This window comes from Vipera ursinii, assembly GCF_947247035.1.
Source record: "Vipera ursinii genome assembly, chromosome: 7".
Classification (NCBI taxonomy): domain Eukaryota; kingdom Metazoa; phylum Chordata; class Lepidosauria; order Squamata; family Viperidae; genus Vipera; species Vipera ursinii.
Window position 1 is genome coordinate 763,106 of NC_139521.1, and position 16,327 is coordinate 779,432.

The 16,327-nt window shown below is 42.3% G+C and overlaps 1 protein-coding gene across 5 annotated transcripts in view; it reads right to left on the minus strand.

Annotated features, from left to right (window-relative positions):
* KCNIP4 (potassium voltage-gated channel interacting protein 4) overlaps window positions 1-16,327 on the minus strand; it is a gene marked incomplete at its 5' end in the record, with an annotated part of 248,945 nt that overhangs the window by 2,784 nt on the left and 229,834 nt on the right. For all 5 annotated transcript variants that reach the window (XM_083367713.1, XM_083367709.1, XM_083367712.1 and 2 more), the window contains 3 exons: window positions 500-607; window positions 3,982-4,052; window positions 11,657-11,726. In XM_083367713.1, the coding sequence (XP_083223839.1) occupies window positions 500-607; window positions 3,982-4,052; window positions 11,657-11,726 (249 nt within the window). The remainder of the gene's footprint in view (window positions 1-499; window positions 608-3,981; window positions 4,053-11,656; window positions 11,727-16,327) is intronic.

Sequence of the window (16,327 nt, forward strand, 5' to 3'; positions counted from 1 at the left end):
TCTTTATTGTTATTTTTTACTGTGGGAAAATGGCACCCATTAAAAATGAAATTTAAAACTGTACACATACACAACACGCATTTAAACAAAGCTGCCCAGGGTCACCTTGTAGGGGACATGGGAGCAGAAGAATTTACAAATAAAATAAATCTTTAACAGTTTTATCTGTCAAACAAGACGGCTTGTTTGCAGATTTGCTACAATGACTGCCGCATATATATGCAAAATTAGCAACGTCCAAACCTAACGGACCCCAAAAAGTTAATCCCGTCTAGGAACATCTTTACGGTCTGTAAGTGCCTGACGAAGTAGGAAACTGAAGATGAGGAAGAACAAGCCCAGCTGAGCAGCAAAGTGGGTTTTTTGTGTGTTTTTTTTAAATCAAGAATTTAATTGTTCTAATATATACATCTTGTTCCACACTTCTGAATCCAGAGATCATAATTTATCCATAAGTGAAAAACGAGTGAATCGTTGGCCTTTGGGTGGGATTCCTTACCTCCTTTGTTATATAGCCGTCTTTGTTTATATCATACAAATTGAAAGCCCAGTTGAGTTTTTCCTGCACGGTCCCACGGAGCAAAATCGAAAGGCCCATAACGAAATCCTAGAAGAAGAAGGAGAAACAATACAAAACATGGCGGTTTTCATTGTTTTAGGTTAACATGCCAGGAAGAACCGCACTTTGGCAACAGGAACCACAAAATAAACCCAAATGATTGATTTGACTCACAATCATGGCCACGTGACATCAGAACAGCTTTTGTTACTTTCCTTGTCTTCTTCAGGAAAGCAGAAAAACCTTGAAGATGACAACCCCCTTGCAAAGCTCTATGGAATCTTTAAAAAAAACCATTAAACAACTTGGATCTTGCTCGTTGTTGTAATCAGAAAATGAAAACGCTCCGCTTCAACTGGATGAGAGTGAGCTTGTATACTATTTATCTAGGGCAGGGGTGTCAAACTCAATTTCATTGAGGGCTGCATCAGCATTGCAGTTGCCCTCAGGGGGCCAGGTGGGCGTGGCCTACTGGGGTGGGCGTGGCTAGAGTGCGTATGGCCTACTGGGTGGGCGTGGCCAGCTCTACATCGTTGGCATCAAGAGTACCTATGGGGGCCTGGGCAGGAGTGGGACAGATCTGAGGGTCTCTGGCAGGAGGAGGGTCTCTGGGCCAGGGCCAAGGCAGTGGGGGCTGTTCCCTCATTGTTTCCAGGATGGCTTCGCGGGCCGCATGAAACCACTTCGCGGGCCGGATCCAGGCCCCCGGGCCTTGTGTTTGACATGTCTGATCTAGGGCAAGCCACTAGAATATCAACTGAGGGCAAAGCCCACTCCTCACTAGCTCCGAGGATGTCACCTAGTTTGGGTTATGAGATGTATGCAAGGAAACCACCCAGCTCAGAGAGCACCAAGGACCCCACAGTCCTCCTCCTCTGCAACCTCCCTCTCTTCTAGCACTGATGATGTTACCTAGTTAGGGTAATGAAACATCTGCAAAATAACAACCAAGCTCGGCAAGCACCAAGGACCCCATAGTCGTCCTCCTCCTCTTCCTCCTCCTCCTTGTCTGAAAATCCCACCTCCTAGCACCGATGTTACCTAGTTTGGTGATGAAACTTCTGCAAGAAAACCACCCAGCTCAGCACCAAACACCCCTCATTTCAACCCTGAGCTACAAATATTCTTTATTGGTCTATACTATTTATCACTCAACTCCACTGAGCAGTGAAACCAGGAGTTTAACAAGTCTCATTCTCCCAAGCTATGGACCATCCCAGCTTCCATTGCACGAATAATCCTTTCTGTTATAGTGGAATCACCAGCGGCCACAGTTTTTATCAAAGTAGAAGCCGCTTTGGGTGGATCTGAGACAAAGCGGGTAATACAGCTGATTAGATGTCTTTTTTTCTCTGCCCTGTTGCCTTCGCATACAAACACCGACTTCAATTAATTCAGCAATATACAAGTTTTATCCCAGGAGGAAGGTATCTTCTTAGGAGGTACCCCAGAAATCAACGTAAGCAGCAAATAAAAGAAGATCAGGAAGTTACTCCTATGTTACAGCAAACAAAAGTTAATTGCAAAGACCAAATAAAAGCTCATTTCCCCCCCCCTTCAAAAATCAGTGTATGCAGATGGCATTTCACTGCATCTTTGGGGATTTTATTTCTCCTTCCACTAGACTGCATTGATTTCTCAAAGTCAATTTTATTGCAAACACGATTGGTATTAAGTCTGTGCAGTGATCCAGATTTGTGAGACCGAATGTGATTTACAGCATGGACGGGCCTGCATGTAGCCGTCCGACAGAAGCTCCTCAACCAAAACCACGCCAAAATTGAGGAGATCAAAGTTAATCAAAGACACAGCTGTCAAACCTAACTGTAGTTTACATTATTAATTATTGTTCCTCTCTTCAGATGACTTAAGCACAGCCTTTTTTTAGTGAAGACTAAAATCACAGGCATAATTCAGTTACCTATGAATACATCAAGCTATCTGGTGAAAGGTAAGACCTTTAATTTAAATGTTACTGCTCTGTAGGTATTTTAAATATTCTTTTTAGTATATTTTTGGGGGGTGAAAACTGTGAGCAGTATAGACAGAAATAAGCCTAATTAGAATACTGCCAGACGCACAAGGGTACTTGTTCTGAGCTTCTTAAAGGAAAAAAAACCCCAGAATGTTATATAATAAATATACCTAAGATAATAGTTTATCCATGCTGAGGATTTTTCAGTCCCATTGAGTTCAGTGAAGAGATCTGGTGAATATTTAGAACTGTTAATTCCAGAAAGGGTTATCACTGTGGGAATTACCCAGAATGTAAGATGCCGATGGAGAATTGGATTTTTTAACTAAATGCCTCCAGTGGCTCATCTGATTTATCTTTAAATACATATGAATTCATGAATAAATAAAGGCCTATTTAATCATCTGCAGACTATTCAGTTTCTACATTAATAAAAAAAAGTGTAATTAATGAATATGCAAATTCTGACAAAGGCCTCCGGATTACAAAGTCCTGGTGATAACATTCAAATGTTTTACTAACTTCACATTTATATCTCGATCACAATGTTTCCCCCCTTGGTTTATATCCTTTCCCCCTAGGTTTTTAAGGCAATGTTCATCCCTGATTTTTATTCCCATAGTAGCCCTCTTCTGGGTTAAGCGGACAGAGTCACCTTGTTGGGTGGCCATATAAGTATTTTTTTTAATAAATAATAAATAAATACATAAATTAAGGTGTGCAGAGGAAGTGACAGTTCCAGAAGCCAGCTTCCATAGCTGATGGTAGATGCGATTTTTTTTCTCTTGTTATCTTGGCCCAATAGCTTAACCACTCCACTCCCCTGCACTTACTGTGGTGGTTTAAATCTGCAGTCTGCATGTGAAAAACAAAAACGAAACTTGGCCTGTAAATATATTTGGTTACCTCCATGATTCTCAAGACACATAGACTCTTGGAAACATCTTACTGTCTGCCCGCTATTGGTAAAGACATTAATTAATCACCTCTTCCTAGTGGGAGTGTTTAGAACTGGAGAAGACCACAAAACTTTTTCTATGAGTACAATCTTCAAGTTAAGAGCAGGGGAGGAACAATTTTCTTTCATTTAGCTCTTGAAACAAGAAGGAATTTATAGAGGGAAGATGTTAATTGGGAGATAATGAAAACCGAAACTTAAGTACCTGATTGATTAAAAAAAAGCCCTCTTTTTCCTTCACTAATTGAATGCTTTCTCGTTGTATTAAAATTCTTTCCCTTGCTCTTCTCTTGAGGAAATATTGATCGGAGAAGGGATTAAAGGAGAATATTGCCTGGGTAGAGGAGTGAAGTGTGGAGAGCTAGGAAATCAGGACTTGCATTTTCTCAAATATTACGTTATTTAATAGTAAGATTAATAAGTAAGAATTTGGTTGACCCAGTATACGTGTTTATGTTTAAATATTTTTTTTAAAAACAACAGCCTTACCTCAAAACTCACACTTCCATTGTGATCTGTGTCAAATGCATTGAACAGAAAATGTGCATATGTTGTAGAATCTGGAAATAAAAAGATTGATCCTTATTAATTACATATTAAAAATTAACACTTTCAATCTTATCTTTTGCATACCTCTATTGATTATTCTTATTAATTGGGGGGGAGGTTAACCCATTATTTGATCATTGTTAAGCAATTACTTATAAAAAGTTATCATCCTTCTTATACGTTGCATGATTCCAACCACAGGTGTCATAAATCAGGGGTACTCAACCGTGGCAGCTTTAAGACTTGTGGACTTCAACTCCCAGAATTCCTGTTAAAGTTGCCACGGTTGAGGACCCCTGTCACAGATGGTGTTAAAAATCCAGATGTTATTTATAGAACTGGGAAATTAACCAAATTACACAGTAGGGTCTCCATTTATATTGGAGAATAGAAATCAAGTCACGTCAATGGAACGATTGGAAGAAACCACGCATTTCCGCCTGTTATTCTGTGCTACATATCTGCTGTTCCAGGTTGTTATTTCAGGATTCAAATTCGGAAAGGACGACAATGCCATTGTCATTTTTAAAGCGCCTAGTTGTTTGAAGACCCATCAAGTTGTTATAAGAAGTGCCATTCAGGCTCCTAATTATCTAAATAAAAATGGTTGAATTTCCCGTTGAATTCAGTCAACCTCGATACTCTTGTTGGCTGAATCAAACTTCCTTCCTACCTGACTACCTCAAAGGTATATGCCGCCACTCCAAAATGCTTACATCTGCAACTTTTGAGCTTCTTCCTAGCCGCCTTCAAAGTCGTGTCAAGTTTTTAGATAGAGCGTGGAGGGACAACTCTGGCTAGTCCCCCAACTTAACAATAGTTCGTTTGGTGACCATTTGAAGCATCTACCATGGTACTGAAAAGGGTGACCTGTGACTGTTTTCCCCACTTAGGACCCTTGCAGCATCCCTCAGGGTCACATGATCAAAATCCAGAGGCTTGGCAGCTGACTCACATTTATGACGGTTGCAGTGTCCCCGGGTCACGTGATCCCCTTTTGTGTTCTTCTGACAAGTCAAGGCATGTGCTTAATGTATTCTTCACTTAACAACCGCAGTGACTCATTTAACAACCGGGGCAAGAAAGATTGTAAAATGGGGCAAAACTCACTTGACAAAAGTCTCTCTTAGCAACAAAATGTGGGGCACGATTGTGGCCGTAAGCCGAGTGACAAACAGGGCCCTGTTTTGCAGCTGGCTTTGCACCAACTGCAGTTCCCAGGGGTTCTTCAGAAGAAGCTCCAAAAAGGAATTAAGGGGACGCATGAATTTTTGTGGCCTGGGGCTCACCTGATACCACCTTTTTCCAGCCACCCCCCCTTGCCCACCCATCTTAGTCCCAGGCCTGCACGTCCACCTTTGGGGGTTCAACAGTTCCCTAGCTGACCTCTGGGTAAGGGACGGTGATCTTTTCTTTCCTATTTATATCTGATCTCCAATGCAAGCAAGACATTAAAAGGCATTTTTTATCAGACGGCTGAGCAGACTACTCTCCCCAAGCCGTTAAGCAAGATAAACTGAACGAGATTCTTCATACAATCTTTTTCCCCCCAAATAAATCTGATCGTCTCGCAGCCTTTGCTCAGTAAAACATCCAAGAAAATAAAATAAAAAAAGATCATTGCAATTAAAAAAATAAAGAGGCTGACGCAGGATGTTCTTCAGCTTTTCATGAGACCTATTTAATATGGTTTCCCTTATGACACTGGAATATAAACCAGAAAACCTGGGGTGTATCACAAATCTTCCTCGCTCTTAATGACAGGGATGCTAGCTGTTGGATTTCAGATTTCCGTTCGATGGAATCGGTTTCCAATTTGCATTTGCGATTCACATTTGATTCCCCCCCCCAACCGGGCTGGATGCCCCTCAATTCATCCCAAAGCCTTTGTGTACTTTTTCTGACTCAAACCGACTTGGTCTGAATCTGATTGATTGAACCTCATCTGTATTTGCCCAATTAACATTTGGCAAAGTGGAAGGAATAAACAGCCTCGGGGTGTTAAGAGTTTCAGACCAAACCAGCCGAAATACTTATTTTTACAACATTATTAGTGTCCATATTTAACAGCTCACTTCAGCAGATGCAAGGTACTATAGAAGGCAGCGAACAACTGATAAATAACTTGTAATAAGGAAAAGAACTAGAGAACAGAGTTTAAAACCACAAGCCACAGAGTTTCAGCCACACTTTGGAGATTTTTGGGCAACCTGAAGAAGGGCGAAATAGAGTTTATATTGTAAAGCTCTACCCTAGTGTTGAAATTTTAAGCAAATAGAAGGTATCAAAATTATTTCAGTGGTCTTATTGCTGTCCCCTGGGAAGTGTGTGTTTGTGTGCTTGTGCAAAAGTCACAAATCATTCCCCTATCCCATCCTGTGTCAAAATAGTCAAGATGGCAGCTATGATTGCTTCTCGAGCAGCAGAATTCTTGGCTCGCAATGGTGGCGCAGTGGTCAAAATGCAGTATTGCAGGCTGACTCTGCCCACAGCCAGGAAGTTCGATCCTGACCGTCTCAAGGTTGACTCAGCCTTGTATCCGTCCCAGGTCAGTAAAACGAGGACCCAGATTATTGGGGGCCAACAGGCTGACTCTGTAAATCACTTAGAGAGGGCTGTGAAGCACTGTGAAGTGGTATATAAGTCTAAGTGTTATTACTATTGCTATTTTTGACTCTCTAGATGCCCCCCCCATTTTTTCTACATAAGAAAAAGTTTTCTCTGGGAAAAAAAGATGGCTCCTGAAATATTTGTTCTGTTTCCGAGCGGGGAAAGTGCTTGACCTAGTTACATTTTTTTAACCAACATGGATTCAAGATACCATCCCAAACTCATGTAGCAGTCAGAAAGATCCCAAGCTGCTTTAATTTGATCCTCTGTTTTCATGACTTTGTCACAAGTTTTTTGTTTGGAGAATCCTGTCTCTCTTGCTTTGACTCATAAAAGCCAGGAAATCGTTCCTCCACGCCAGCCTGGGCACCCTTTCGGTGCTGAGTGAAAAGCCAGGCACGGCAAGAAGGGGTTTACTACTAGCCACAAAGTGACCCCTTCCTAATCTAACTGCTGGGTCGCTACAGATTGGAATTGGGACTATTGGCTGGTCTTCCTTCCAGGCAAATGTTGACCACTGCAGGAAAAAAAAATGGTGGACTAGATGACCATTTGGCTGTATCTGGCACCGTTTTTTTGTACCTAAAAAAGAAAAGGGCTAACAGTCCTTCAGTTTTTAGGATGACTATACTAGTATCATGAAGATATTTTTCTGGTAAGTATAAGGAAGTACATATTATTTTAAACAAAAACTTCCAGTCTATTTAGACCTTGGATTCCCCATTTTTATTCTTATTTTTTATTTTTATTCTTTCAAAGAGTAACCATATCCAGCCTAACTTTAATTTTATATCTGAAGGGGATATATCTTTGTTCTGAGATAGTCAAGACAAGCTAAAATCTCCTCCATGCTGATCTCAAATCCACTTGAATACACAGCCGGCTCCTTCCCATTTTCTGAGGAATAACCTCATTTTTCCTGTGTGTTTTCAGTGTCTGCAGTGCTGAAGCTTGATTAGGCTTATTCAGTGCTTTTTTTGTAAAAGAAAAAGGTGCCGGAACTCACGCATGTCATACAACCCGCCTTGCCTACCCTACAAGGTTCCATCCAAAAAAGGTGCCGGAACGCCGTTCTGAGCGTTCTATGAGGAAAAAAAGCCCTGGGCTTATTACTGAGTCAGCATGAACAAGGGTGTGCCTATTTGTGTTGTGACACATTTTTTTTAAAAAAAAATGAAAAGCGATGCATGAAAATGCATCTCTTTCTTTCTAACTTGAAATATACTAGGAATATGCACTGCACGGGAAATGAGCCGGAGAGGAGAGGAGAGCTGGGAGGGGCCTTGAAGGTCTTCTAATCCAGCCCCTTGCTCAAACAGGAGACCATTCTGGATAAATGGTTGTCCAATCTCTTCTTAAAAAACCTTAAAAACCAACCAACCATTAAAAGTTTCTTAAATGGATGTTGGCCATGTAAGTTCTAGGCTCTTGAGGGCCTTCCATCCACTTCAACAGGAGCAATGGAGAAAAAGGGAATTTGTACAGAATTTGGCAGAAAAAACATCTAGCCAATTTGTACAGGAGAACCGGGCAGAAGAAACAACACAGTGAATTGTGTGGAAGAACAAGCCAGGAGGAATGTCTAAATGGATTTTTTCAGGGAAACGAGAGAGGAAAACAGTTTCATAGGACAACGTCTTGCGCCAAATATTGCGGCATCGAGACTTGTGGGCTTACGCAGCTGATAAAACGTCCTTCTTAAGAAAAAGGGCTGCTTTCGGTAAGAGAAGGAGAAGTAGCCACAATAACAAGCAGAAACAGGATCACCGAGTTGGCTGACTTATTATCCACACCGCACCAATCTATGCAAGAGCGAGAAATATTCACTCATGACGGAAAGCCTGTCAAGTCCGTCAAGGGAAAAGAAAGCAACATGCCTCACAAAACAAAGGGAGGCCCACAGAGATCGGTGGGTTATCGCACATTTGCACCAGCCCTAATCTATACATTTCCATTGCTTCTCGATTCCTCCCTGCCTATCCTAACCTAACATTCCGGAGGAGAGAAATAACGCCAGCGTAACCCCGCCGGGGAGCTTATGAAGAATTACTTGAAGCATTGCCAGTGCTCCTCAGGTGCCTCCAAATAAAAAGAGATTTATTGTAGGATTTTTTTTTTAAGCTCCAACTTGCATCTTGAGTATTAATGAAAGAGTAGCTTTTTATTAGTCAGTATGGCAGGGAGCACAGAAGAAAGAGTCACGACAGTCTTTTCAAGTCACACAACCACTCTTAAACTTCTCTCTGCCCAGAGTTTGTGAGTTTTGAAAACCGCAGGAAACACCGGAGCTAACTTTCAGTTTTCAGAGGAGGGTAAACGTTGCTTGCCCCCCCCCCAAAAAAACTTAGGAATAATCCGATACGAGGAATAATGGTGGATGGATACAGTCCATGTGTCTATGGAGGTTCTGTGTCCTCCGGGTCCTGGTTGTCCCAAAGGGGCTTTTTCAAGAGGCAACTGGACTTTGTTTTTCCTTGAAGACGCTTCGCTTCTCATCTAAGAAGCTTCTTCAGTTTTGGCTGGAGTCAGAAGTGAGGAAGCTTCTTGGATGAGATGTGAAACATCTTCAAGGAAAAACAGAGTCCAGTTGCCTCTTGAAAAAGCACCTTTGGGATAATACAGTACATAATTCAACTTTTTTTTTAGAAGAACTGATGATCACAAGACTACATTTTATGTGTCTAGTCCAGCAGTCTTCAAACTTGGCCCTTTTATGGGAGTTGAAGTCCACAAGTCATAAAAGGGCCAAGTTTGAAGAACCCTGGTCCAGCCATCTGGCTTAATTTTTGACGTGCGTTTCTTTTTTTTCCTTCTTTTCAACTCCTTCTTTTTATGCTACCTTGTAGAAGATCTTGGTAACAAGCTGGGTATCAAAACCTAATAAAAGTATGTCTATTCCTTTTTTTTGTCTCCTTTATTTCTATTGTTTTCTTAATAAGACCCTTTAAAAATCAAACAAAACATAATAATATTCATTGCAGCTATTTCCCCCTTCCAAACTTAATTATGGCTCAAATATAATTATAGTCATTTTGATGTAAGACATTCAGATTTGATATTCTATTCTGTACGCATGTTTAAATACAAGATCCTTTGCTCTCTTCATTCCTAGAATATAGATGTGTTTAGCTTACGTAAAACAAAGCAGAAGCTTAACATGTAGATGTTCTACTTGCATATTTGTGTACTGTTAATTACCCCAAAGGAAAATCACCAATGAATGCATCCACCCCCTGCCAAAATCCCAAATCTTCTCCAGGACTTCAAGATGACCTGTTGTGACTTCGGGATTATACGTGCTAAGAAAATGTAGGGAAACTCTGAGGAGTTTTCTTTATTTGCTTCTTTATCTGTCCTGAGCTTTCAAAACGTGGCGTGGTGTCTGGTTACCGTCTACATTTTGGATCTGTACTAATTTTATTTGTGGAGAGGTTGCTTGGATGGGACAGGGAGAAGCTGACATATCTTTGTACGATGATGGAGGTCTACCCATAGATTAAGCAGCCCTCTTTAGATCCAGAGGATGCGATTAACCTAGTTACAAGATGCCTTTTGGGTTGGAAAAAAGTGCCATCTTGTAGTAAAAGATATTCTTGAATGTTCTTATCTCAACCTGTTCAGATGGGAAAGAATCAGGACCAGGATCTAATGGATGACCTCTTGCAGGGAAAAAGTGCTCGAGATCTCGTTTCTTGAGTGTTCCCTGTAAATTAAGGTCACTGGGTTACACTGGCTCTGTTCTTGCCTGCAGGGGTGGCCTCCCAAGGTAAAATGGGATGACCTTATCCCAAAGCACGGCAATGGTGGTGGACTAAATCATCTCCATTGCTTTCCAACAGTTGTGTGAAACTGCTGAACAGGTCGTTGGGTTTGGGGACTAAATACTGAATTACGTTTTCATGGGATACGTATATTTATCCGGTGGGATTCCCTTTTTAAGATACAATATACCTAAACTCTTTGGGTTGAGTGGTACAAAATTGCCCCAAATAACATGTAATTAAATGAAGCGAGCAATGGATGGTCATCTATGCTTGTCCGTCACATCAGTTAATGGCAAAAATGCTGTCCTGAACCAGAATCTGGGTCAAGCGATAGAGGATGCAGAAGAATAAAGCGAATTGCAAAAAATGCAGAGCTAGCTGGTTCCTGGGTTCAGGAATTGGAGAATTTACATGTTCTCAGTGAATTTCAGAGCAGGAAGAACATCTGGGGCACTCCTGGATTTCTCCCTCTTCAGTTGAAGTCCGTTTTAATCTCCATGATGAGGAGACTCTGCTGCCAGCTTCAGTTGGTATGACCACTGGGTCATTTCCTGAACACGACCAGCCTATCTTTAGTTATTCATAGGTTGCTGACCTCAAACCTAGGTTGTTCTAACCCCGCCCCCCCCACTTAGTCCTTGCCCTAGAAATCTGAAGCCGGTGCAGCATGGAGGCCTTGGGCAACCGGCTGGGGCACCAGACTATCCCCAGACTGTGTAGTTTTGTTAAAGCAACTGCACCAACTGCTGACTGACTACCAGGCCCCTTACAAGCCCCCCGAACCATTCACCTCCAAAGGCCTTTCTCCTGATAGGTCATCGGGGAAGACCTGGCCATAGGACAGCCGCTAACTCCAGCTGTCAATGGGCGGATCTTTTCTCTGGTCCCCGCTGAAATTTGGGACACGCCTCCTTTCATCTTTAAACATCTGTTGAAAAGTTGCATCTTCACCTAAGCCTTCCCAGAATGAATATTAGAATCCTCCTCCTCCTGGTCCCTCCTCCTCCTGGTCCCCCCACCTTGAGCTGACCTGGCACAAAACACAGCATATTCTTGAACGGCTAGCCTGTTGCCCAGACGGAGGGTACCCACCCGCGGGCGGAGCCCCAAGCGTGCCTCCAGCCCCCCCCTTAGAGAGGACAAGCGACTGAATTCCCGAGGCCCCCACCCTGGAGGTTAAAGCAGGGAGAGGTAAGGGGGGGTGTACATGCAAAGAGGACTACTTATCTCAAAGGACTCACCTCCCTGTGGGAAGAACTGAGAGTAAATCTCTTTGAAGGTCTCTTCATTAACAATCCCACTGGGACACTCCTAAAGAAAGTGGCAAAGATGCGGGTGAATAACAAAGCTGGGCTCGAGCTGTCCAAAGGACCACAAACTCAAACAGTGATTGCAAAAGCTTAAAAGGCTCAAAAGTAACAATGGCCTGCAAAAGGATTCCGCCTCTCACCCGACTAGGCTTTCCTCTTATTTCCTGACTCAGAATTTGCTCCCCGCAAGTAGAAATGTAAGCCTTCCTGCGCTGAAGCTATGTACAGCGAATCCTCAACTTACCACAGTTCATTTAGTAACTGTCCATTTTTCATACTTAAAACCGTTGTAGCATCCCCAGGGTCACATGATCAAAATTCGGACGCTTGGCAACTGACTTGTATTTATAATAATAATAATAATAATTTTATTTATATACCGCCCTTCTCCCGAAGGACTCAGGGCGGTGAACAGGGCAAACATATAAAAATACAAAAATACAAAAGTTAAAAAGAATTAAACATAATCCCCAAGCTAAAAACAGTAAATACATATATTAAAAACAACAGTAAAAACCCAACCCATCCCCCATCAGGCCAAGCCGGCTTGTTCGAATAAATGCGTCTTTAGATCGCGTCGGAAGGAGCGAAGGTCGGGCGCCATCCGGAGCTCGACCGGCAACCGATTCCATAAATCCGGTGCGCCCACAGAGAAGGCCCTCCCCCTGGGGGCCACCAGTCGACATTCCCTGACCGGAGGCACCCTGAGGAGGCCCTCTCTGTGGGAATGCACAGAGTGCACTGCACTGACGGTTGCAGTGTCCCGGGGGGGGGTCAGGTAATCCCCCTTTTGTGACCTTCTGACAAACAAAGTCAGTGGGGAAGCCACAACCGTGTCACTAACTTAACAACTGCAGCGGTTCACTAAACATCCGAGGCGAGGAAGGTTGTAAAATGGGGCAAAATTCACTTCACAAATGTCTCGCTTAGCAACAGAAACTTTGAGCTCAATTGCGGTTCATAATTCGAGGACTACATGTACAGGCAAACCATCATTTTAAGGAATTTGGAGGCCGCATTCGGGTTTTCTGTTCCTTGGCTGATCAAACGATCTTTCGTGTTAGCTCAGTTGCAATGAACAAAAGTTACTGTCTTTCAAGGCTTCTTGGCTGTTCACGTCTGACAGGAAATATGGAACATGTAAAATTTCTCCAAACTTCGGAAACAGCACCGAAGAGCGAGTGTGGCTGTCACATCATTGGCAAGCAGGCCACAGAAACATTTCTTCTTTCTCCACAAGCGTCACTGATTGAAGGGCATCAATGCAGCTCAATGTTGACAGGGCCATCATTTCAAAATGAAGGGATTTTATTGTGTTAGTATGTTCAAGCTTGTACACTAGCAGCTATTATATAGATTCAAGGTGCTGGTGATGACCTATAAAGCCCTACATGGCTTGGGTCTGGGATATCTGAGGGAACACCTGCTGCCGGCATCAAGCTCCCTTCGTCCAGTGCGCTCCCACAGGGAGGGTCTCCTCAGGGTGCCACCGGTAAGAGACTGCTGGCGGATAACACCCAGGGGTAGGGCCTTCTCAGTGGGGGCGCCTGCCCTCTGGAACCAGCTGCCAGTGGAGCTGAGGACCGCCCCCGACCTCCGTTCATTCTGCAGGGACCTGAAGACCTGGCTCTTCGAGCTCTCTGGCCCAGGCTGAGGATTTTTTTTAATTTTAATTTTAACTGGGTTTTTTATTTTTCTCAGGGTTTTATTTAATCTTTTTTAATTTGTTTTAACGTTTGTATTGACTTTCTTTTAAATGCCCTGTAAACCGCCCTGAGTCCTTCGGGAAAGGGCGGTATATAAATCTAAGTAAAAATGAATATATATATATATATATATATATATATATATATATATATATATATATATATATATATATATATATTCCCTGGATTGCCCGTCCCAGGAATGTGAGGAAGGAGTGCCACAAATGGTCAGTTTAACGAAGGTATCTTCAATCAACGGTAGCCACAATTTACATTGTTTCTTGCCTTTCAGGATGACAATTTTTTCAAGACATATGTGTAAAAAATAAATAAATACTGTAATGATTCTTTTGAGGCATGAAAAAGATACAAGTACAGACATCTTGATGAAGTTGTCCAGGAGGAAAAAAGGAGGAAAAAGGCTCACCCAGGGAGCTTTTACAGCCCCTGTGCCTGCCTTTCTCTCTCTTCCTAAAGTCCACTTTGCTGTTTTCAGAACACTGCAGTGTGAACTTAATAATAATAATAATAATATATAAAGTTGGAAGGGACCTTGGAGGTCATCTAGTCCAACCCCCTGCTCAGGCAGGAAACCCTATACCATTTCAGGCAAATGGCTGTCCAGTCTCTTCTCACACCAAAGTTCCTTCAACACGCTTCAGAAACAAAACCCACACTTTCTAAGCCCAGGCCAATCAATACAACGCCACCTGTGTTTGTCCTCTCCTACAGCCCCACCTCAAAATCCTTCCAGTGTGGCTCCAGGCTGGCTGGGGGATTCTGGGAGTTCACACATCTTAAAAGTTGCTGACGTTAAGAAACATTGCTCTACGTGAATGTAAAGAGAAACAGAAACCCAAAGCAAAAGAAGGAGCAGTTATAATAGTTTTTTCTTTTTTAAAAAAAAACCAAAGTAGGTCCTTAAGCATTATTTTTGTGCCCGAAGTTTCTATTTTTACACTGTCTGCTTGGTGACTGCAAAGGAGAGAAGACTAACTAGGCTAATTATAAAACTAGTACTACAAAGGAAATACACCCAACGTTCAGAGTCGTTTCATTACAGCTAATGGTGCTGCTTCTAGTTACCGCCTCTGTTACGGGACCACGACCTTCTCAGCTTGTGTGGGAATTCATCTTTTAAAAATAGAAAGCTAACAGTTAAAAAAAAGGGGGAAGACAAACAAACTCTGTTGCTTAGAGAGCTACTGTGTATGATCCGCAGATCAGTTTTTTTTGGACAGCAAAACCAGCAAATACAAAGAATATCTTTGTAATTCTTACTTGTTAGCTCCTGTATTTTTTTAAAAAAGTAAAAGACTTATTTCATCATCGGTCATTGCACAAGGCAGTTGCTAAATCTCTGTGGCTGATTAAAGGAAAAATGCCACGTTAAATTAGAACCGAAGGATCTCCACAATAAAGCTTTTTCCATTGTGATCCATTAAACAAGAAATTAACCTGTTGCCCCTCAGCAGAAGAAGGAGCCATTCCAAAGAATCAAGGTCTAAACCAAATTTTGCATCTCCCCAAATTTTGCATCTCTCCTTTATTCTCTTTGGTACCCAGATGGAAAGATTCTTCTTCTTCCATTGCAAGTCACCTTCTCACTCTCTTACAATTCCACCTATGATGGAAGGGTGGTGCATTGCAAGATTTTTTTTTCCTTTTTCTGCCCCGTTCCCCCTTCCAGCCAACTCTTTCAGATTCACTCAAGCGTATTAAGAACGATCACACTGATGGATTACCCAATTACTTTAATTATGGCGTTCATTTTGCAAAATTTTGGCAACTCAAATGCAGTTTGAAGTACAATCATTCCACGGAAGTTGATTATTATTATTATTTTTTTAAAAAGGCTTGTGGAGCATAATGAAGTCTCATTATTTTATTAATTGAAATATTACACTAATCTCTGAGGGGAAGAATTGCAAATGGTCCCTGTTCAGGGTTATTTGAGTATTAATGTTAAATCACTTTCTTGAGGATTTCGGCTCCAGGCCCAAAATACCTTTTTGATACTATCTCCAGCATGTGCAAAACAGACTTTCTGTGTGACAGGGGTCTTCAAACTTGGCCCTTTGATGACTTGTGGACTTCAACTCCCAGAATTCCTCAGTCAGGCACGCGTACCTGGCTGAGGAATTCTGGGAGCTGAAGTCCACAAGTCATCAAAGGGCCAAGTTTGAAGACCCCTGTTGTATGATGTTGTTCTTTGGAAGGGATTGGCCATTCCCCACTAGTTTTCTCCTCCTTTTTCTTTCATTAATGTTCTTGATTCCATTATGCTGCGTACTATTAAAAAAAAATAATCAACCTCAATTATCTGTTATTCTCTGGAGGGGAGGTTAGAGCACTATTAATTTAACACCCTAGCTGTTTTCAGCAGAGTTAACTCTTGTGACTGTGGCGTTCATGCCTCAGCTTAATTTAAGGATTAATGAGTGCGTGGGCTGCTGGCCATAAGCCAGACATAACTGCTTAAGCATATTTGATGTGATACCTCAGGACTTGTGAGAGTTTTCAAGAAGTGACTGTGATGCCCCCATCTGTCCTTGGATTCGCAGAAAATTAGCTTGGCATCTTGTAGATCCTTCTTCTGCCCCACCTCTCTGTGCCCTCCCCTGGACTTCCCAGAAGACAGGTGAGAAAAGCTAACACACCTGTGGTGACGTGAGCCTGCACTTGGATGGTGTCAGGTGAGCTTCATCCCAGTGAAATAAGGAAACAACCTCATGGACGGGGGGGGGGGGCTGAAAAAACAGCTGGCCGGAGCAGATTTTTATGGGTAATCCTCGACTCACGGCCACAATTGACCCCAATTGTTGCTAAGTGAGACAAGGGGTAAGTGATTTTTGCCTTTGCTCGTCTGAAGGTTGCAAAAGGGGAATCAGGGGAC